General features: G+C 39.0%; 1 protein-coding gene across 5 annotated transcripts in view; it reads left to right on the plus strand.

The window, feature by feature from the left end:
- ELMO1 (engulfment and cell motility 1) overlaps window positions 1-23,162 on the plus strand; it is a 312,440-nt gene that overhangs the window by 104,872 nt on the left and 184,406 nt on the right. For all 5 annotated transcript variants that reach the window (XM_075493469.1, XM_075493466.1, XM_075493468.1 and 2 more), the window contains 6 exons: window positions 1,778-1,877; window positions 7,591-7,742; window positions 8,633-8,711; window positions 13,339-13,389; window positions 15,006-15,128; window positions 16,525-16,656. In XM_075493469.1, coding sequence (XP_075349584.1) covers window positions 1,778-1,877; window positions 7,591-7,742; window positions 8,633-8,711; window positions 13,339-13,389; window positions 15,006-15,128; window positions 16,525-16,656 — 637 coding nt within the window. The remainder of the gene's footprint in view (window positions 1-1,777; window positions 1,878-7,590; window positions 7,743-8,632; window positions 8,712-13,338; window positions 13,390-15,005; window positions 15,129-16,524; window positions 16,657-23,162) is intronic.

The raw sequence follows: 23,162 nt of genomic DNA on the forward strand, positions 1-23,162 counted from the left end.
ATGACATTTTAAATCTAATTTAATTCTTAAGAGATTTGCAATATTAAAAAACAAGCAAACAAAACCAACCCCCTTACCCCCCAAAACAAAACAAAAAACTTCTAGATCATGTATTTGCTGAACAAAATATTCCTTGCAGAACTACAGTGGATTTTTTTAAAGACACTGTATTTTTCTTGTTTGCTCTTTGGTGTAGTTTTTTTCATTTTGTCATAAATAATCAAAGCCACTGTGGATACCCTTACTTACTGTGGAAGAGAAAAGTGTGGTTTGGGTTTTTTTTGTTTTTTACTCACAAAATGTCAAGAATGGCAGATTTATTTTTAGTGGAAGGCATCTGTGGAGTTTTGGTGAACAAGAGCTCCTGTCTTAAATGAAGGGGCCACTAAAGTCTGCATCTCACCATCAGAAATCCCTAAATGGCAGATTATATCAAATCCAGTAAAATGGCTATTGGAGTGGCTACATTGAAACTGATTTTCTGCCTTATTCGTCTGTACTGAAGTACATGTCTTCCATCTGAATGGATGTTCACTTATTTGTGTTGGCTTGGTGCAGGATAGTAGGGGAGCAAATCACACAGTAAGGATTTCCAATTACTTTGCTTATCTATGGCTATAGTATTAGACTCAGGTTTTCAAAGTACTGAGCATTGTAGTTCCAATCTGACAGAGTATTTTTAATTTTACCTTTTTATTAGGTAAGCTGTTGCATTAAAATCAGTGGGACTATTCATGCTGTTTAGACTGATTGTATGCTTATGCTTGTTAATGGCTGAGTGGCAGAGTACCTTGCAGGCAGTTTGGCATGCCCTTGAAGGTAATACACTGCTTCATTTCAGGCTCAGTACACTGCTGCTTGAGTAGTTACCTCATTGAACAGCTTCATTGAAATCATTATGGCTGCTGACTGTTCGGTGCCCTGGCTATATATAGAAATTAAGCTAATCTTTAAAAGCTGGTTTTTAACATGGAAAATTCCTATGCAGCTAGTCAGGTTAGAGCATATTCTTTATGTTGAGTTGAAACCCGTTTTGAATTTAGTTGAGTTCATACAAAGATGCATTGAATGTCAAATTTACAGGTGTAAATTTACAGGTGTGAAATGCAGCATAGTGGCCTGCATACCCTAAACAATTGGAGCTGCATGACTGCATAAACTATGGGAACTTTGCAATTCGCTTGATGTGGTTGCTCATAGATAAACAAAAGGAGATGCACCTTCAGGTTCAAAGAAAGAAATCGAGGCATTAACTATTGGAAAATTACTGCTCAATATATAATCTCTTCAGGTGCATTTTAAAAATATATTTGCTTCCTTGTAAGAGAAAGAACAAACAATCCACTAACTTTCTGCCAATCTGCTTGATGCAGAGGTACCAAAATGTGGCACCTCTGTATGACCTTCAATTGGGAGCATTTCCATAAGTTGCTAAGAAAAAGCTCACTTCTCTTTTAAATTCAGAGTTTTAGATCTAACAGAATAAAAGAAGTTTAATTTGGACTATCTGATTTCTTTGAGCATTGCATGTGGTGTTCTCCTAGGGATTAGTTCTTCTCTTACAGAATTGCTTTTTTCCAGGTGACTGTTCTTGATGTCCGTGCTAAATTGTTTTGGAGACTATCTGTTGCACGGCCTCTCTTGCTCTTCTGCTACCTCTTAGTCCATAATTGGCTTCATTTTCCTGCCTTTCTGAAAGCTTCCTGCTGCTTTATTCCCTCGGTCATTGCCCTGATGCATCACTGGTAAATGTTGTAATGACTCCTGTCTCTTGCAGCTTTGGAGATATGTTGTCCTTTACACTGACTGCATTTGTTGAGCTGATGGATCATGGGATTGTATCGTGGGATACCTTCTCTGTGGCATTCATTAAAAAGGTAAATTTGTAATCAGTGCTATCTGTTCTACACCAGTTTAAATTTTTAAGGTGAGTCGTGGTTTGGTGTTTTTTTTTTTTCCCCAGGTACATTATTTAGGTCATTGGACAAAAAGGTACATGAAAATGGGATTAAAGTGCTATTTCAAACTATAAATATTTGCAGTTGCAGGATCTGGCCCAACTTCTATGGAAATCAATGGTAGTGAAATGGGATCAACACTGTATTAGGCTTATTACACAAGAAATTGCTTGCTCAATTACAGAGTGACCTCCCTGTGCAGCTACCATGACAGTTAAAGCAAAAATTAGTATTTTGATTTAATGTAAATAAAAATGAGTAGTACCATATTTCTTGAAGCAAAACCAGCACTGAAATGGTTCCTCTGGGGGTATGGGAGGAAGAAAAATGAGTTAGTTTACAAACTGAAATTAGGCTGATATTTATGGAGTTTTTCAAGTTGAAATCTGGCACCTCTGCATCTTACAGGTGAGGTCTGTGGTTTTGAAACAGATCTTTCCATGATTTGCAACGTTTTTTTCTTTTCTTACACGTAGGAGATGCACAAAAGCATCAGAAACACGGGAGCACTCTTTAAGTACAGAGATTTAACAGACTTCAGAAAAAAGTTTTGTTACTCGTTTAACCCTTTTCATTTACTGTGGGGAAAAAAAAAACCCCACACCTCTTTACAAAGAATTTTCAAACCAGATTGAACTCGGAACTTAAGTTAAAGTGCATTTGTACAGGTTCAAAAGATATCAGAGTTACTTCACTAAAATAATTATCAGAAGCAGTAATGGAACAAATATAACCTGTGGCAAAGATCTCTTAATTTTAACAGAGTGTGTCAGAGCAAAGACTTTTAATTTAAATTTGGTTAGAAAATCACTACCACCAAAGGAAAGTACAAATTTACTTTTGTTGCCAAAAATGAAGGAAGAATCAATTATGAAAAGAGCATTAGATATTAAAGCTCAGTTTTGGTCATTAAAAATGATGGATGCTATTTGTCAGAAAAATTAGTATAATTGATCTCGTTTTTGGACTCTTCCCCCCCCCGTCTGGTGGTCTAGATAGATTATGATGATTATTGTTATATTTTCATGGCAAAGAAAACAGTACAACTGTTTTTTAACTTGAATTCATGAGATACAAGGTCAAGCCCAGAATGCCTTATTTGCTAGGGGAGCCTACTAAGAAATGTATGAAGAAACTTGCTAAAATGAGTTTAAATCAATTTACTTTGTTAGTGACTCAAAATGATTGTTGTCTTCTAACCTTATCAACATCTTTTGCGCTATGGGCTGTATAGTAATTACAGAAGGAAGTGTTGTGTGCACCACTGTTAATGGCTCATCTCTTCTGTCTGGCACTTCCATAGGTTTCCCTGGACAGTGACCCAGTTTAAAAAAAAAACAAACCAAAAGACACAAACAAAAGCATTCTCACGAAGTACCTATGAAAACCAAAACTGGAGAGTAAAAACCAAAAGTGAAACTGGTGAACAAGAGAGGGACCAAGGAGAAGAATAGGACAGTTAGAAGAGAAACAGAAGGACAAAGAATGACAAAAATAGAGGAACGAGGCACAGGTGTGTCCTGACCTGCCACGCAGTTGGGAACCAGAACAGCAGAGCCCTCAGTGGGGCTCTGTGGGCAAGGGGCAAACCTAAAGGAGCACCTTTGGACCATGTCTCTCTGGCAGCAATCTGCAGCTTTATTCTCACTTGCTTCTCCAACCTTGGCTTTTGACAGGCCCCTTGAGGTTGCTGATGGGCTAGCTCAAGTGGTTAACAGGATGGATAAGGGAGCTGATAAGTTTCTGCTAGCTGAGGGGGAACTTTGCAATCTTACTTCAAGTGCTTCTGCCCTTTGAAGCTGTCTTTCATGTTAAATGGAAGCCAAACTGGAATGGGGAGGAATTAATCTGAACTTTTTTCTGGAATAGTTTTCTAACTTAAAAAGTAGAAGCTGGAGGAGACCTCAAGGGGAACCTCTAACTGCTTCTAATGACTAACTGCTTGGTGTTGGATGCAGTCTCCCTCCCATCCTTTGGGTACATAAAGACTGCTATTCCGACTGCTGCAAATAAGAACTGACACTTTCAAGGAGAGCTTTGTTCCTTATCTTAAGGGATAATAGCATCATTTGAAAAAACTTCGTTATGATATGTAAGATTCTCTCAAGACCTTTTTCTTGCTTATGACAATAAAGTTTATTTCCAGCTTCCGTAGTTGCCTAAAGGATTTGGATGCCCAGTTCTTAGAAAATGTCATGGTAATTGGATATCAAAATACACTATACAAATTTGGTATTCCCATCTTTAGTTCCTGCAAGAGGAGAAATAAAGTTTGTAGTATTGGTTGAGATAGTTAAAAATATCTGTTAGAATTATTTATATAATTGCTGTTTCATAATTGTGTGATGCAGAGCCTTAACCTTGATGAATTGTTTACTCTGCCTTCTAAAATGTACTGTGCAGGAAAAGGGGGTGGCAGCTGGGAAAGTATCTCTGTCTCACAACTGTCAGTTGGTTTTTCTGTAGTCAAGAGCAACTCCAGTGCCTTACTTGAAAATGAGATGCATACTTTAAAATTTTACTATGCATTAGGACTTAACAGAGAGCAAAACTTTGTCAGATTTTTCTGTACATTTCTGACATCAAAACGGTCCAGGCAAATAACTAATGAGTATACCACTGCTCAGAAAATCAGATCTGTTTCCTTCATTGTTCTTTCCCTGTGTGGTTTTTGTTGGTGACGTGGTTTATTTTCTTTCATGTTTTTTGTTTGTTTGTTTGTTTTGTTGCGTGTTTTTTTTTTTTAACTTTTGAATTATCTCCTGTGCTTTAAGTGATGCTGAAACAGGAAGAGAACTCAGATGATGTAGATCAGTTTGCTATAGGTTTCTCATCTACCTTCACTTTACGTGTGTAGCTCCTGTTTCAGCAGAGCACTGAGGCTGAAGGTGTAAAGGCATTCTGATTCCTAATTTCCCTTGAAATTGATAGGAAGTTAAGCACCCAGCTACTTCTTTTGTATGTGGCCAATATGTCCCAATAGGACTATGCTGATATTAAGGTTACAGGTATTTTGCTGAACAAAGAGTTTTATCCTTAATGAGATACACCCATGCGACAGATTTTCACATGAAAGTGCAAAGCAATGAAGTTGCTTATTTCTGGAGAAGAGGTTGTATTTCTGTGAGCTTGCATTATTTTTATCATCAGAATTTTTGATAAATGAGTGCAGGTTTATTTTTGGATGTTGAAAGCCCTCCCTGTGTGTGGTGCTCAATAAGCAGAGAACAACAAATAACACAAATCTGAACTCCTATTGATTCTTGTCTCTTTTCAAGAAGGGTTTTTTTTCCGCTTCCAGAACTGCAAGTATAGTAATATAATTCCTTTTTAATCTGATTTTTCTCCCGCTGGAACTGGCATGCCTTATTTATCAGGGTAGACAAGCCTATTATTTCTGGCCAGACTTCATGGTTCAGCAAGGTGGTTATGAATATACATGGTTTCACGTGCAAGTTATCTAGCAGATGTTTTGCATGTATGTTCAGTGTGATACGTCATAGCTTTTTAAACACACAAGCCAGCTTCATACCTTGGGTTTGTGTTTATGATTAAAAGACATTATGGTCCATGGTCAGAAGAATAAATATGTCTAAGGCAGCCTTTCCTAGACTGAGGTTTCAGTTACCTATAATGTTATATTTCTGCAGGCCCCTGATATGAATATGTTATATCCCAGTAAAGCATTTACACTGCCACTTGAAATATCATGGGAAGGAGCTGCTGCACCAAGAATAATTCATACATGTCAGGGCTTCTAAAGAGGATGGTGACAGCAGTCTGACAAGTTGGGACATGGTCTGGACATACTGTATTCCTGCTGCACAGTTGATCCATGGATGCCCCATGACTGTGAGGCATCCAGAGCGTATTTGGTTTATTGTGTGAGCAGTGCAGAGTTGCTCTGTGCATACATTGTCTGTATTGTGGGCCTTCTGGACATCTGGCATCTCTGGCTGCAGTGCATCAGAAAACAACTGGATTACCGTTAAGAGAGGTAGGGTAGTACAGTGCTTCTGAGATACAGCTTGTTACTCTAAACAGCATATGTGCATCATATACTAATATAAATATTACTTGGGCTCAGGACTTGCAGGCAGCAGATGTTGAAAGCCCAGAGTAGAAAAAGGCTAATTGAGTTGCTTCTCTCCTCCTATTCTCTATGCATGCGTGGGTTGGTTCTTTATTTTCTGTAAAGTCAATGTGTATTTTCTGAATTGAGTTATATTCAGCATAGGATATTCCTATTGTGGTAATGCAAACCAAGTAGCAGAGCAAACAGCAGCACTGCAACAGAGATAAGAAGAAGAAAAATCTGTCCCCTCTTTCCTTGTCGCCTCCAACCAAAGTTGCAGAAAGGGTGTTTTGCTCCTTCAGCACTACTCAAAATGTCACAAGTGCAACACAATGTCATTGTCCACATGTCAGTATTTAACTGTGAATTTTACAGGCAGCTAGGCAGCTTTTCCAAGCGTAGGGCATGCCTTTCTTCCTCCAAAAGCAAAATGATGCCAAGGTCTAAGCAAGCATCCAGAATCAGAAACAGTATAATCACATTAGTGGCTTGTAGCATGAGTACTGAAGAAGCGCGTGGACTTGAAGTTTTCTGGAAAGAACGCATCAAACTTGAGACAGGGCCACTGTAGTCTGTTACTTGGCTGTAAAGAGCGAATAACTGTGGTCACACAACTTGTCTTCTGTCTGTCTGTGCTTCCTCGGGTACCTTTCAGCTTGACTGTGCTGCTGGTATCAGTGCATTCAAGGAAAACCCAAGCAGTTCTGGCTTCATGCGTCAGCAGAAGGCAAGCTTCTTCCCAGGAAGCCGGGTCCAAGGACTGGGCAGCTTGCGGAAGAACGCACATTGCCACGTCTTACTGCACAGCTGTGTTGGCTCTGCAAATGAGCGTGCAGCATGTCATTGCTGCACTGCAAAAAAGCAGAGGTCGGACCTGGTTTTGATTAACGTGCCATTTGTTTGTGGCAGTTTGCAGTAAAAGTGAAGGTTGTTAATGCATGAACGCTTAGCAAGACTGGACTCTAGACAGAGTTATGGAATCAGTTGTGCTCATAAATGCTCATCAACAGAGTTTTAATTTGTAACCTGGAGAGAGCTTTCAGTGTTGTTGGTAACAGCAAGGGAAAAAAAAAGAAAAGCATATTTTGCTAGAGTGTGTTTTGCCAGAGAGCTAGATGTAAATTTCTCTTTTGAAACAGTTGTCTTGAGCCTAGATACTTGTTTAGAGAAAACTGGCTGCACAGATTTCTACTGAAGAGAATGCGAAGTATTCTCCTTGTCCTTTCCAAAGTTTTCCTCACAAAAAATATAACCATTCTAGTTCTTTAATGTTGATTTATTGTGTTCATAATGTAGTGTTGAAGTATATATTTTGGTGGTATGAATATTGACAGAAATTTATGGTGATTCGTGCCAGCTGAAGAATCCATGCCACTGTGTCCTTTGAAGGTATCTACAGTGTCTGGTTGATTACTTTCAGGTGTTCACTGATAACCTGGCATGTGGACAAGACTACTTTTATTCTAATGCCTTTCTGAGCCACTCCCACAGTTTTCTTTCTTCCCTGTCCTCTTTTTCATGACAAGATGTAAATTCTCTAAACGTTTGAATTTGTAGATAGCAAGCTACGTGAACAAATTTGCCTCGGACATCTCTATCTTGCAACGGTCACTAGCAATCCTGGAATCGATGGTGCTCAATAGCCACGACCTGTATCAGAAGGTGGCACAGGAGATCACAATTGGGCAGCTAATCCCACATCTGCAGGGGTGAGTGTCTTCAACTGCCACCAGATATGGTGGCTTCCCCCCCACCCCCCCAAATGAGCACAGCATTTGGGAGGAATGGTATAAAGACTGGCAACCTGCTGTATGACTCCTACATCCAGTATAACTGGCTGGATGATTGGTAACCAGCTTTCTGGAGTTGCTTGATCATTGATTTTTTTCTTTCTTCTTTTTTTTTTTCCGCACTAAGCTGCCCGTGTAGTTGGAAGTGGGGAATGAAGAGAAGAACACCCTGTAGTAATAAAATGCTTAATGCCATTAGCATACAGATGGGGTTGTTTTGCTTGCCAGCCTCTGGGAAGTGTGTAACACAAAAATTGGTCAACTTTTGCTGAAGGTATATTTGAAAAGGGGGAGGCTTTTTCTTAAACAGTAATGTGCAGTGGTTAAATGGATGGAAACTGCCTCTTGTAGCATAGGGTAATGTATTGTGAACCATAGTTATGCTTGCCTCCCAGCTGGGACATTTTCCACTCACCTGAAAAGCTTTTAATACCAGCAGATTCGTCTCCAGAATCCTTTAGGGAAGATTCCTCTTCCTACCTCTAACTGTTGGGCATCTGGCAAAAGCTGATTGTCTGGGCTCCTGATATGATCAGTAGAGTGTCAATGGCACTTCAAGGGTGTGATCGGTTCCACCTTTCTTGAATGCTGAGTCTCCCTCTGGAACATAGTGTCGCTCTTAATAGTAGAGACAGCCTGGTCATGACCAGCTTTGACTGATTGCCTAACTTTAAATGGTTAACGTGTGGAATGGTTAAGTGCAAACAGTCCCTCCACTTCCACCTGCAGTAAAGCAACTGGAAGATCAGTTTCTACAGCTTGTGTGTATTCACGTTCTTCTGTTGTGTTTATAATTTTGTTCCAAACAGGACAGACCAAGAAATCCAGACATATACCATAGCGGTAATAAATGCACTTTTCCTTAAAGCACCGGATGACAAGAGGCAGGTAAGTTGTTAGATCTTGTTGTATATCTACATATCTGTAGGAAAAGTGTGTCATACTCATACCTGCAGTTGTCCCTGTCACACTTTTCCTGCAGTTAATTCAAACTGAAACTTGTTCTGTTGTTTCACGCTGTTATAATATCATTCATTTTAATGGAGCTACCTCCATCTTGCACCATTATTAGTAGGGATTAAGCATTCTTCTGTGCTTTTTTTAGTTCCCTGTAACCTCACATGAACCATATTGACTGTGGCTGGCTGTAGTATTTATTGTACTGAACTCTTTGCCAGCACAGCTTGTAAAACCAGGCTATTTTTTTGGTAAGCTGTGTTGTGTCCGTCTGTGTCCCCCCCCCATCCCCCACCGGGATTTTTTAATAAAAATTGCATTCCTTTTGAAAATGGAAATATCTTGCCATGTAAGCATTTCATGACTTTTGTAGTATACTATTTTAAGTTAACTTTAGTGCCAGAGATCAGAAGTCTCAAAAGGAAATATTTCAAGATTGCTAGTTGCTGTTAAATGAGGATGGAATGCAATGTGTTATGAAACAGAGAAGTTTTATCCATGTTTATCAAGTCATTAGCCTGTGTCAAAACAGATTTAGTCATTTATTTATTTAACATTTCTGTCACCAGGAACCGTGATGATAATTCTTGTGGTGACATACTGTTAGTGTCCAGAACAAGTTCATTGAGAGCTGCTGATCAGTTCTGACAAGGACTTTCTTTAGATTTATTTACATTTTAAGATGCTGGAGATTGTTTAAACAAAATCAAAGCCCCAATGGGTAATTTTTCTTTTTTGCGTCAAAAATATTTTTAAAATTACGAACAGGGGAAAGGAAAACCATGGTTTCATTTAAAAAAAAAAAAGCCTTTTTTCCCCCCATTCCTTTTTTCTTTCTTCCTCCAATACAGTCTTCAGTTGTTAAGGGCAAAAGGCACCTAATGAACAAAAATTGGAATAAAAACTTTCTTTCAATTTTGACCTAAATCTGTGATAGGTCCTTGTAAGAAAAACAAAGATTTCACTTTTTACATTTGTAAATAGTTGCTATTGCTTTGCTTTTGTGAAAAGTGTGCTTTAGTCATATTTGAAGTTGACAGACAATGTCAGATCTAGGTAAGACCTTAATAGTAATCAGCGGGCATGTGTTCCTGAGGGTGACAGTACCACAGGGTCTTCCCAGCAAGTGAAACTAGTCCACTGACAGCGTAACCATCTAGTGAGGCTGGCAGTAGACCATGCAGACTTCACTTCACCTGTAGTGACACAAAATTGTTAGTCATGGAGTTTATGGTCATTAGAACATAATCACCTGATTTGGCTTGAAGGCTAATAACTATGACAGTTGCAGAAAATTTTCTTCAGCCTTTAATAACCTATATTAAGTGTTCAGAATGTGTTAGGTTTCTCTTTATATCGATCTTGTGGTTAATTAGTAAACCGTACACTGAAGAAGGTAGGTGTCCATTAGCTTCAAGATAGGGATAACTGATATTGTTTACTGAATTTTGTCTTCCTAAGACAACAAACTGAGGTGATGCAGTCTCATATAACTATCTGACTGTGGGCCCTCAAAAGTTAAGGTTCAGCACTGTCATGGTTTAACCTGACAGGCAGCTAAACACCACACAGCTGCTCTCTCACTCCTCCCCAGTGGGATGGGTGAGAGAATCAGGAAAAAAAGGTAAAACTCGTGGGTTGAGATAAAGACAATTTAATAGGACAGAAAAGGAAGGGAAAATAATAATAATGATAAAAGAATTTACAAAACAAGTGATGCACAATGCAGTTGCTCACCACCTGCTGACTGATGCGGAGCCAGTTCCTGAGCAGCGGCCATGCCCCTCGGCCAACCTCTCCAATTTTTGTTCAGCATGATGTCATATGGCATGGAATATTCTTTTGGCCAGTTTGGGGTCAGCTGTCCTGGCTGTGTCCCCTCTCAGCTTCTTGTGCACCTCCAGCCTCCTCGCTGGCAAGGCAGTATGAGAAGCTGAAAAGTCCTTGACTTAGTGTAAGCACTGCTCAGCCACTACTAAAACATCAGTGTGTTATCAACATTATTCTCATCCTAAATCCAAAATACAGCACTATACCAGCTACTAGGAAGAAAAGTAACTCCATTGCAGCTGAAACCAGCACAAGCACTCACCGCTAATATGGTTAGGAGTGAGAAACTACACCAAACCCTGTATGACTCTGGGAGCTTTGGCACCCTCCCTGCTGCCATCTTACAGGGACTGGCATGATGTGGATGACTGCACTGCAATTAAGGAAAAGATTTAAATTGGTGCTGGTATCTGAATTCCTTCCCTTCCTTTTTTTTTTTTTTTTTTCTATTTCTGTAATGCAAAAAGCCAAGACGTTCAAGGTTTTTCTTTTTTAATGAGGACTCCCGTGTTGCTTTGCTTCCTCTGCCACTGTCAAGGACCAAATCATCTAGAGAAACCTAGGTTATTTAAAAAAACCCAAAAATCTTTATCAGAAAAGAGCTGTGAATTTGAGCATTGAAATGATACTGTGGATGTTTGAAACACTTTTTTTGGCAATTGTCTGCATTTTTACAGAGACATGTTGCTATGGGAAATGAGATGGCAAATTTTGTGAAAAAATTCTTGTTCTCATCTGTTACTACAATACTTATTTTAGAAGAGGCAGCTCATCAGTTGCTAATAGCTATATAGCCTTCTTGGAGACAAAGTTGTTTTTGTTGCAGTAATCAGTTTCGTGAATGCTTGTTGCTCCTATAAGTTTTTGGTCCAGTGACAAAAAACAACATCCCAATAAAGGCTTTTTAAATTACAGGTATAAGAAAGAAGTGACAATTTGATAATCTTCTCCAAAAAGTAAAATAAAAGAATTCCCATTTTTTTACCTCGAATGCAGAAAAGACTACCTCATATTCTTTACCTGTCCATCTTCTGGCAGTGGATATACTTTGACAAAACCAGCCAGTCTGTTCCGCGTAACGTGAAGTATATCATGTACCTGGCACTCCCCCTGCAGCTCAGTTGTGCATTTCCAAAAGAGATGGAAGCATCTGTATCGTTCATTCCTTTGGTGTTATGTGCAATTGAAACCTGCTCAGCCACAAAAGGCTTAAAAACTAAAGCTGAGTTTCTCTTGTCTTTGGCCCCTTCTTCCTTCCTTATCGTTCCTGTGTTCTGTTGCAGCATCCTTTATCTGGTATAAAGAAAACAGTCAACATCCATGACTGCCTCCTGTCTCAAAATGAGAATTACTTTCTTTTTGCAAGCAAGTTCTCACCCTAACACTTGCTTTATTTACATTGTTTCTGCAGCCATGTTTCAGCAATGCAACTCTTCATATGTTTTATGCAATAGTCTGTTTTCCTCTCTTCTAGTTTCTTGTTTGTTATATAAAAGTAAGCAGTATGTACTCTATATTACTCTTCAACTCTCACAAAGATCAGCAGGATTTTTTTAAAATTTATTTCTCCTGAATGTGAACAGTATTTTTGATATGGTGCCAACTGCACAGAATCACAGTGCATCCTAAGAATGTCCTTAAGCACGTATCAGCGTTGATGTGATTTGTTGTGCTGTATTATGTAAGGCTGTGATACGTGAGCTCTATTTCCAATCAATGATCTACTAATTCCAAACTTTATCCCTTTGTGTACATATAAACAGTGTCTAAATAGCAGGGTGCAATATGTTATCCAAATCCTTAAATAGTACATTTTGAAAACAAGAATTTAAAAATAATTATGTGATGATAATTACTATAAGTTGTATGCATTGCATATGCTAACATATGTCCACATACACACCCACATATATTTCTATATTGATGGAAAAGATCATGGAACTTAAAAAATGAGGTATTGACTTGTAGGTATGGTTAAGATTAGACTCTCATGCTTGATAAGTGTAAAAAATTCCCTCCTATGCATTGTAGGACAGTTTGCAGCATGGACAGCTGGGGTCAGCTGCTTAAGAATGAAAGTAAAAGCATATTCACCTTGATAGTGACTTCAGACAGGTCTAGAAATAGAAGTTAATTTAAGACAAAACAGTGGACCAACGTCAACATTGCTACCAAAATACAGGGGAGAAGTAGTATTTGCTATGGTGAAACAGTATCGAGTTGTAGACTGATTTATTGAGTGAAAGTTAGAGCACTTGACTTGAAAACAGCCAAAATACTAATGTAAATAAGCATGTTGTTTGGCATCTTGTTTTAAAGTCCTGGCTGGCTTCCACTCCATGCTTCCTTCTGTGTTGTTTAGGGGAGGGACAGGGGGGGAGGTTGTTCTTGAGCAAGTGTGTGTAAATACTCTGTTTAACCCACAGAGGCCTCTTCTGAGGTCTTTCATTGCTCGCTTTGGATCACCAAGGTCCTCAGCTTGTGACATACTTTTTACTTTCTTTGCTCCTTTTCTCATAGTAGAGTAATCTGAGTTTGTGACCCCCCAAATAATGCATATGATAGTCTAGCTGGTAGGCTGCTTCATTTCATTTATAAGTAACAGTGCAGAAACTTAAGACTGAAACCTTTTAAGTCAGTGTTCTAGGTATGGCACTAAAATACCTGCTTCTGGCTAATTTTTAATTGTTTTTTTTTTTTTTTTTTTTTTTTTTTTTAACTAAATCAGGAAATGGCAAACATTTTGGCACAAAAGCAGCTTCGTTCCATCATCTTAACCGTAAGTATATAGTTTTCAAAGTTATTTTTCACTAGCAGAGAAAAAAGGTGACTCCAGTTTTGGTGTTCATAAGTTTTATCTTAATATATTTTAATTGCACTTGTATTTTGATATGTTCTGAAGCCTGTAATACACAAGATAAAGCTTTGGTTGTTGAATGGGTTCAAAACTGATTAACAGAAAGGGTATTTTCCCAGTCAAATAAATTGTGGTTTCTTCATGAAAATATAATGATGAATAAAAGAATAATACCTCGAGCATTTTATTCCCATGGAGAATGTGAACTTTATTGTGCAGATGAGGGGCTGTCTGAGGAATTTATAGCAAGTCCTCTGTGTTAAGGTTTGGAGCTGATGACAGCTGAGCAAGCCACACAGGGCTTTCCATCTTGCAAAATGAACCTCTGTTTTTTGGTTCTACAGGTTATTCTGTCTTGATATAAAGTTGCACACAATTTGTCACCACTTGCACAAAAGAAGCATGAAATATAGCTCAGAGTGAAGTTAATGAATGTAATGTAAAAGACTTGCATCTGCTATCATGGAAAATCAGAGGGGTTTTGCCTTTGACCTAAGAGTAGATTACATCTTCAAGGGAACAAGGGAAAGTGCTCTTTCTCTGTTAAGAGACACTAGGCAGTGTAAAACAAACCAAACCAAACCACAGCCAAACAAGCCCTCGCTCTTTCTCATTCACTGTCATAATTTAAATGATGCATACAAAAATCCAGAATTTGTTTCAGAAGGCATATTTTTACACTGCTTGTGTTCATAAGAAATTTGGTATAAGCATATGGATAATATTCTTAGGTGTTCATTTACTGTCATAAAATGCTCTGGTGCCTTTTGGCAGACAGATTCTGTTATTCTCTGGAGCTGTACAATATCGGTTGCTGTATCCATCTCCTACTTGATGACTCTTTCCTTATGTATGCTCTGCTGTGTTTAGTGACCCAGGTCTGTTTCCCATATAGAAAACCACTTGGTGTTTTTTGGCACACCAGGGATTTTTAAATTGTCTATCAGTTTGGTATCTGCTTTCTGAATAGGATAATTCTGCACATATGGGGCATTGTATGCTAATGTATTTCTAAGCAGTTTTCCTCATACAGAACGGAGTTGTCTGGTAGAGGTAGGATTGTGGTGTGATGTTGATTCCTGCAGCAGTAGCCCTGTTATATCATTGTATTTGCTGGTTGTGTTTGCAGCTGGAATACTTTTCTGCTCAGGCAGCTAGTCTCTTAAATATTTTCTTAATATACTCTCTCTTTTTTTTAATACAGAGCTCTAATGCTCTTGGTAAGGAGTTAATTTTTCTTTGAAGTGACTTCTCAGTACTGGTTTTTTTTAATGCCATTTCTCAACATATGCACAGGCTCTATCTAGTGGCTAGAAAGAGAAAACTTCAGTGCATTGTTATTGTAAAGTCCTGTCCCTTAAAATTACTTATATAGTACCTATATCAGTAGCATTAGTCCTGGTTTGATTTTCTTTTTTCTGGAGTATACATACACTATTGCATAGCAAACACATACTTACAGAAATGGAAATGCCTGAGTGCACCAGATGTAATTTTCTGATAAAATGGCATTCACCGGAGCCTCTCTTTCTTTGCAGCATGTTATCAGGGCACAGAGGGCCATCAATAATGAAATGGCACACCAGCTTTATGTTCTGCAAGTACTTACCTTTAACCTTCTGGAAGACAGAATGATGACAAAAATGGATCCACAGGATCAGGTAAGCATCTGGTGTCATCTGGTCAGAACAGGAAGAGGACAACAGCTCATTGCTGTGCCTAAAGCTCTTTATGGAGGAAAAGACACTGCTAGGAACACTTACACAATTCATTCATTCATTCTCTCTGTGAAGTTGGGTTATGTTTTCCGGTTGTTAGAAGAGGCTATTGCATTCCTTGTGCAAAAGTACAACAAAATGGCCAGGCCTTTCTCCTTAGCATGTCGTTCCATGAACTGAATTTGATGTCATCCTGAGCTAAAACTCTGAGCAGCAGTCCAGCATTTGTTTTTCTTGTGTACTTCTCGGAAGCAACAGAGATGTATGGTCCTTCCATACATCTTCCTTCCAAGTATCGTCCTTCCATACTTCCTTCCAAGTACTTCTGTAGAGCTAAAATGAATGTTTAAATGAAAACTATCTGACATGCTAGAGTTGAAGTTAATTTGTGTGACAATAAAACCCATTTTTGTTACTGGCAACCTATGTAGTAGTTGTTCATTTCTTTATTGTTTGCTGTGTCCAAACACCAGCTTTAATATTGCTCATTGTGGAAGAGAGACACTTACTCCCCTAAGAGATTAAAGTTTAAATATAGAGTCAATGAGCCATAGAGAAGATGTGTTTTGTTTCTTTATTTTTTGTGGCCTTTTTTAGGCCCTGTACAAGGAGGAACCTGATTTCATTTTTAAGAGGGAGTTGTGTTAAGACTTGCTGATGATTTGGAGAAGAGGAGGTGGGAGAACAAGATGGTTGTAAACATAAGTAACATCATGCTGTAGGACCTTACCCTTCCCGTTTCTTAAGTTTGAGGCAGGAAAATTTGGCTCTCAGTAATGTACACGCAGTTACCTAGTGCATATCTCCACAGAGAGTGACTAACGCAGTGTTGTTAGTATTGATGGTAGGATGGTTATCACTGTCTTGAGAAAATTTCTAGTGATGTGTTACTGCAGTAATTCCTCTCTTGCCCATTCCTGTGCTAGCAAAAATGACAGTTACCAAAAGGAATGCAGAGTGCTGAGCCATTTTGATTTCAGCCAGCAAAGTGCTTAAGTACCAGCTTAATTTGAAATGTGTGTGATCTCTTAGCTTATGTGGTTTCATGCCTGTGGTTAAGAAAATTAAGTGTGTAGATAGTGGCCTTGCTAACAGGGCTTCTGTAAGTCAACACTTGAGCGTCTGCATGTGAACCCCACAAATGTGAGGACATTGGAAAATGGGAACCACAAAGCCATTCTTGCTGACTGTCTCTTTGAGTACGAAGTAGGGAATTTAGACAAAGAAAGGCTGGGCAGTGGAGGGAATACAGTGTTTTGAAACAGCTTTTGTGGTATTTGTTATTAAAGTGAGAGGTAAGTTATTCTAACCAATTTTTTTAAAACTTGTTTTGACATAGGCTCAACGGGATATCATATTTGAACTCCGAAGAATTGCATTTGATGCAGAATCTGAACCTAACAACAGTAGCGGCAGTATTGAGAAACGCAAATCTATGTATACTCGAGACTATAAAAAACTTGGATTTATTGTGAGTATTTTTGTGTGGTGGTACACTGAAAGTGGGTGAGTGCATCTGTTGTAGTATATCCTATAATCATCACTTCTCTTACTTGGTCTTCTGGCTATTTCCTAGAAGGGAATAGCGTAATTTCTGTGGTGGTGGTGGGTGTTTGGTGGTGGTTTTTTTTTTCTTTGTGTTTTTTGTTTGTTTGTTTTTGTGTTGGGTTTTGTTTGTTTGTTTTGGTTTTTTTGTTTTTGTTTTTGTTTTTTTTTTTTTAAATCCTGTTAACTCCACATGATTGCTTTAGCAGAAGTTAAGGTTAATTGGAAGAAATAACTATCTGAGGACGAAGCATGTAGTCTTGCCTGACATGCCATAATTAAAATCTAAATTTTAATAATATCTTGGATGAACAGGCATTGTCTAATGGATCTGTGGCAGACCTGTAATGTCATTTTGCTCTGTTAGTAATGCGGACTGATGAGCTCAATAAACCTGAGGTAGGACTCTATGGTATTTACTTGTAGGGCCTTGTGTTTTGGTTGCTTGAAGTCCTTTCATCTGTGAGTAGGGGATGTAGAATCTCTTACCCAAACTTAATTGGACTAAGTGGAGTTCTGGTCTTGGCTGAAGCTGTGTTGGGAAACAGAGCACGATCTGGCTAAACTGATGCATACATTTATATTAATGAATAATGTGTATTTTTCCCTCTCTGGACACAGAGCATGCACACATACACTGCAATCAGTATCTTGATTTATTATTTACTTCAGGTTAGTATGCAATTTTCTTTCTCCTTAGGTAAAATTGTATGCTTTGTATCTTATGTGATTCATTACTTTTGCTGTTGGCCTGGGAAATATACACTGAATATAGTACAGTAGCCACAGTTATAGACAGGGTGGCTTTAAACACTGTTGGTGCAAGCTGATGCTCGCTGTGTGGTTTGAGCACTCTGCTCGGCTCTGTGGTGCAGGGCTCAACATTACCCAGTTCCCTTGTGGTTTTGGGAGGAGGCTTTCTGGGTTCTGATAGTTGTTTTCATTACTGATGAGTGTGGAAAAATTACTGCTGTATCAGTGCTGTTGTATCTGTAAGGAGTCGAAAGTAAATAGACGGGAAGGGAGGAACTTGGCATTTTGGAATTGTAACCATGATAGTAGAATTAGGGCTTTGAAGAAGCTTTTGAAACTCAGTGTGATTTTTTTGTTGTGTATGAATGTGTTCTCAGTTCCTGTGCGATAGAAGACCATCGCTATTCCAACTTCTGAGATTGGCAACCTCTATGGTGAGATGAGCAGAGGACTTTGTGCATTCAAGGCTGGAACTAAAAGAAAATGCAGGCCCTGGCTTAGAGACAAATGGGCTGGATATAGTCTCCAGCTTGTGGTGAATGAGAACAGAGGTGGGGGTCACATAGGAGGAGGAAAAGTAACTGGTGGCAAAGAAAGAAATGGTAACAAACATAGAGGGAACGATGAGGTATGCTAAAGTCATGAGGCGGCTGTACATACAGAGATTGTGGCATATGGAGGAATCAAAGAGATCAAATTTAAAACAATTGTTCTCTAATTCAGGCTGATTACTTCCAGATATCTGCTGCTCACTCTGGTTTTATGAGATGGTGAAGACTCTCAGCTCCCACAGCCATCACTGCCACCTAAATATCTAGCACCTCTGAAAATCTGATCTTGCTTTCTTAAAGCTGGAGCTGGAAAACTCTGAGCATGTAGCAGAGCATCCAACAGAAGCTGAACTGGGACTAGCACACAGACCTGAATTCCAATCTTGTTTTTCTGCTGCTTAACAAGGACTAAAGATCACTAGTTGTGCAGGCTGGCACTAGTTCTTCCAATGCTTTTGTTTGTCCCATGGGATATATTTTGATTCTGCAGAGCTGAAATTATTAACAACAGCATGTTTTGGCTGATAGGGTTGTGAGGAAAACACTGGGTGTGAATCAAAATGTGTTACTGTTTTGTCTGAGTTTGCAGGAACTCTCTTGCTGTGCCTGTGCAGCAGGGACTTATCCATTATCTTCATTACTCTCATTTGGGCTGTTCATTGGGAAGCCTACTGAAAACACTCCAACAGTTGTCAAGGGTAACTGCAGCACTGTTTACTATTTAATTCTGATAGCCTTCCACAAGGGAATGGGGAGCAAAGTTTAGGAGAGAATGGGAACTGGGATCAAAACAATGAAGAAAATGTGGGAAGGCATAATGGGAGATAAGAAGAAATATGGGAAAGCAAGCTGTGAAAGGAGCACCATAGCAAGGGTCCCAATGGGAAGCAGGTTATTTCACTAACGGTCTAATGAGGCAATGTACAAATAATAAAAATGTCAGTTGTGAGCTGTAAGGAGAGTTATTCTACTCTTGTATGGAAGTTTTACTTTGAGCTAAGAGTACAGGTGACCCTGCAGGTACAACTTTTCTCACAGCTGAAAAGGAATTTGACCTTCCTCACAGGGCTGGGGAAGAAAGCAGGACCTGTTGTGAAATCTGACTGGTGATGTCCAGCCTCGCACATGGGCTGTGCTCTGACTGGACTCCAGTTAACCTGGCTGCCTTCACCCCATCTACTTCTTTTCAATCCATCATTAAAGTGTCTTCGATGCTTTCATAAACTGCAGGTAGAAGGATGCATTAGCAAACTGATCTATGCCCTGAATAATGGGAGGTTTCTCTTCCCCCTGTTTTGGCTGTGTGGCACAAGAAGAAACCCAGCCAAATAGGAGGCAGCCTTTGAATGCTGTCTTCATTCCACTGGTCTTGGTGGTCAGGATGCTAATTTCTTGAACTGATTAAACGTTCTTTCCAAGGGGGAGAGCAAAATCCTGGCTAGCCATCAAGTTGTTCCTGGACTGCTTGTTCTCTTTCTGTATGTGAAATGCAAGAATTCTGTTCATTTCTCTCGGCCACATCAAAAAGCTTTGCCCCACTATGAAGGTAATGTCAACAAGAGACGAAGTCCAGACATGGTTTCAGAAGTTTACAATATCATTTGTAAAACTACATAGTTAGAAACCTACATCCAGTTGAAGAAACCACAAGGCCTTTCCAGATGGTTATGATGACCCACGTGAAGGTTATTATAGGCGAAGAGATTTTCAGATGAGACAGTCTTGAGGAGGTTTATTAAAGTGCTGATGAATACAACAAAAAATGATCCAGTTAGGAGATCTAAGATACACTCCACCCTATTGAATTATTTTCTGAGTCAACTGCAAATTAAATAGCCTGGATTTCTATACCCCACCCCACCCCCCCGTCTCTTTTGGCAGGGAAATCCCAACCAATGTTTATCCCTGTCAATTCTTGTAGTAGAAGTAGAGTTTTGTATTCTTTCAAATAATAACATAGTTCAGTGTTAGAGATATTTAAAAGATAAAGCCACATATATTGGTAATGATAAAATCAGTCCTAAAGTTCCTGATCTTTTCAAATGATTTAGTTTTGTAAGCTCATTGTATGTGACGCTTTTAAAGTTTTTTTGCATTTGAATAAACTTAATCCTGTAACCAAGACAGGCAATAGATACAGCTCAAGAAACTGATATCCTGTATATTTTCATTGTAATTTCTTAAACATCACTTACTGTCATTGAGAAGTTATAGTGAAAGTGTTTGTTTAAATTTAGAGGCTGATCTGACCAAATTCTAAGAAACTTAAATAGGTTAAAAAGTTTGGAAAAAAAGAAATCTCATCCTAGAACAGTTTTTCTTAAGTTTGCAGTGTGTAGAGCTTCTGAGGTTTTTTGTTTGAGTTTTCTTCAATAGAATATGAATGGTTTGTAAGAGTGCAAAAAGTCAAGATGGAAAGTGATTTCATAATTCTGCCATGCCACCCTGGCATTTATTAGTGTAGCAAAATAAAATGTGGGTTAGTACAAGAGATACGAAGTCAGTAAGGAACTGTCTGATAAAAGGTGACAATTAAAAGGGAAATTGAGAATGGTGGCGTGTTCCTCAGAAGGCAGACATGGGCTTAACTTTCAAAATATTAGTGGTGGTGACATAAAAGAGTGAACATATGCTGATGAAAACTTCTGATGGAACAAATTTGGGAGGCATCAATGAAAGAATCACCATGTCATTCACAATTAGATGACCTTTTGCATCAGAGAAATAGAAATGTAATTTTATTCAGAGATACAAAGTGCAGTGGTGTTCATTTAGGATCACTGGCAAGAACTTCTTCTGGAGGCAAATATCTAATCTATGAGAAAAGAGAGATTGTGCAACGTAGCCATAAAAAAAGTCAAATGTTAAGCTAGGATATATCTGAAAGATATTTTCAGAGCAGCTAAACTGTTAAGGCCATTTTCTGTGTTTCTGAGACGTTGCCTAGAACACTGTATAATTTTAGTTACCTATGCAGTGACTTGTGGACTGATTGAATGTAGGATGATTGCAGAGGGCGAGGCTTGTGCAGAAATGACTTAAAAAGGTTGTCTTGTTTAGCCCACCAGGCTGAAGGCTGTGGAAATATCAAGTGCCTGAATGCTGAGAGGAGGGAAATCATATATAAACTAAAAGGCAGTGATGGCGATCAGTTTATGGAAAAGATTTTTGATTGGAATGATGGGGACAAAATTCATTACTAGTTTAAAGATGGAGCTTGATCCTTTATGAAAAGGTTTATATACTGTGTTTGACAATGGTGGATCCAGGAAACAAAACACATAAGGATTATATGGAAAAAAAAATGCAGGGTGCCTTGGAGAAGTCTGAAGGTAGACATGAATAATTAAATGGATAATGACTTAAATGACAGCATAGCTAACTTGTTAGATATTACAAAAACTTTCTAATGTGAGGAGAAGCAGCACCAGAATAGATAGTTTGGAGAATGTCTTGTAGAGATCTCTGGAAAGAAGCTTAAAAACTAGTTGAGACTAACTAAAGCATGCCTTAGGCAGAATGTAGACCTGATGAGCTTCTGAGATTTCTTCCAGACTTGTTTTTTTCTCTTCTTCATGTCCCAGATGAGCAGCTACTTTGTTTTATCTTTTGATTTTATTCTTCAAAAATCCATTGTTTCACAGCACAATATCCAAGTAGTGCTCTGAAGATAAAAACTGTTCCGTTTTCTCATGGGTTCTTCTGTGGTGCTTCTCATTGTCTCTTTGAATAGTTCATTAGCTGAAGCCTAGGGATAGTGTTGCCCATTTAGAGATGAAGGGAAGGGGTTTTTTCCCCTTGACTTTTCTGGCTAAGGAAAGACGCTCAGGATTTTATTTTGCAGAACACTTTCTGCTTTCCTCAATGTGTGGTTTCTGTTACACCTATGTGAGTTACTGTCTGCAGAGCTGAGTGTATCAAGTCAGGCATTTGGAAAATGAAGAACATACAGTTAGTGACTGTCTTGCACGTTACAGTCTTTTGTAAGTCCCCTTGTTGTCTCTAGACATAACTTTATCACCAGGCTGAGTCTGTGGCTGTCTTAACTGAGAGGTTTGTCTTGAAGTTTAGGTTGTCTCTGTTCCACCAGCAAATGGAAGTACTTGTTCGGGACATTATCTTTCCAGGCATGAGCCATCTATGTGTCAGAGTGACTGTAGTGAGTCGGGTTGTTCCCCCCTGCCCCAAGCAGGTGAAACTTAGTCATTCACTCTATGGAACAGAGAGTCCTTAGGTTGCTATGGCCAAGAATAACTTAAGACAAAGTCGGTAGCTGCCTGGATAACTACCCAGCATGATTTATTCCCTTGGATCCATTTTGTTTCTTTCTGTATGTTTATTCCTGCAGCTGTCTCGAGTAGAAACCCCTCTCAGGCTGTCTTCTGTATGACTTATCTCCTTTGACAAATTAGAACGATTGGGCACAGGAACCTCCTTCATATCATGATATATTCCCCAGAGGAAGTCCGTTCTCTGCACTGAAAGGAGGAGGTTATAAAGGAAATAATTTTTAATCATGTAATTAATATTTTGTAATGATTACCTGCAAGAGGGACAAACTCAGATGACTGCAGCAAGTGCGGACATACTCCAGCTTTTAATTGTTGTCCTCTTCAACCTATCTAGTAGAGCTCTGGTGTGTATAATTTCCTCATGCTCACTTGGAAGCTGCTCATCCCCCCAGCTCATTTTCCTGTCTTGCCCTATCTGTGTCCTCACCACTGCCCTAGGATTTGGGAATGAAGGAGTAAAGTTAAGCTTTGGAAAAGGACGGGGGGAAGGTGTTGTTTTAATGTTTGTTTTTTCACTACCCAAATCTATTTTAATTGGCAATGAATTAAATTGACTTTCCCCAAGTCAAGTCTGTTTTGCCCATGATGGTAACTGGTAAGCAATCTCCCTGTCCTTATCTCGACCCATGAGGTTTTTCATCCTCTTTCTCTCCTTGCTCTGTTAAGGAGGGAAGTGGGTGAGCAGCTGGGTGGGTGTGTGGCTGCTGATCAAGGTTAATGCACCACACCTTTCTGGATTTTGCTAACTCTGTCGTTAGGCTGCTTCTGGGCTCACTCCCTAAGCCATGGTAGCTCGGAGGCTCCCTCTTTTCTGTATTCTGTTGCAGTCTCCTTGC

Source organism: Mycteria americana, chromosome 2, assembly GCF_035582795.1.
Source record: "Mycteria americana isolate JAX WOST 10 ecotype Jacksonville Zoo and Gardens chromosome 2, USCA_MyAme_1.0, whole genome shotgun sequence".
Taxonomy (NCBI): Eukaryota; Metazoa; Chordata; class Aves; order Ciconiiformes; family Ciconiidae; genus Mycteria; species Mycteria americana.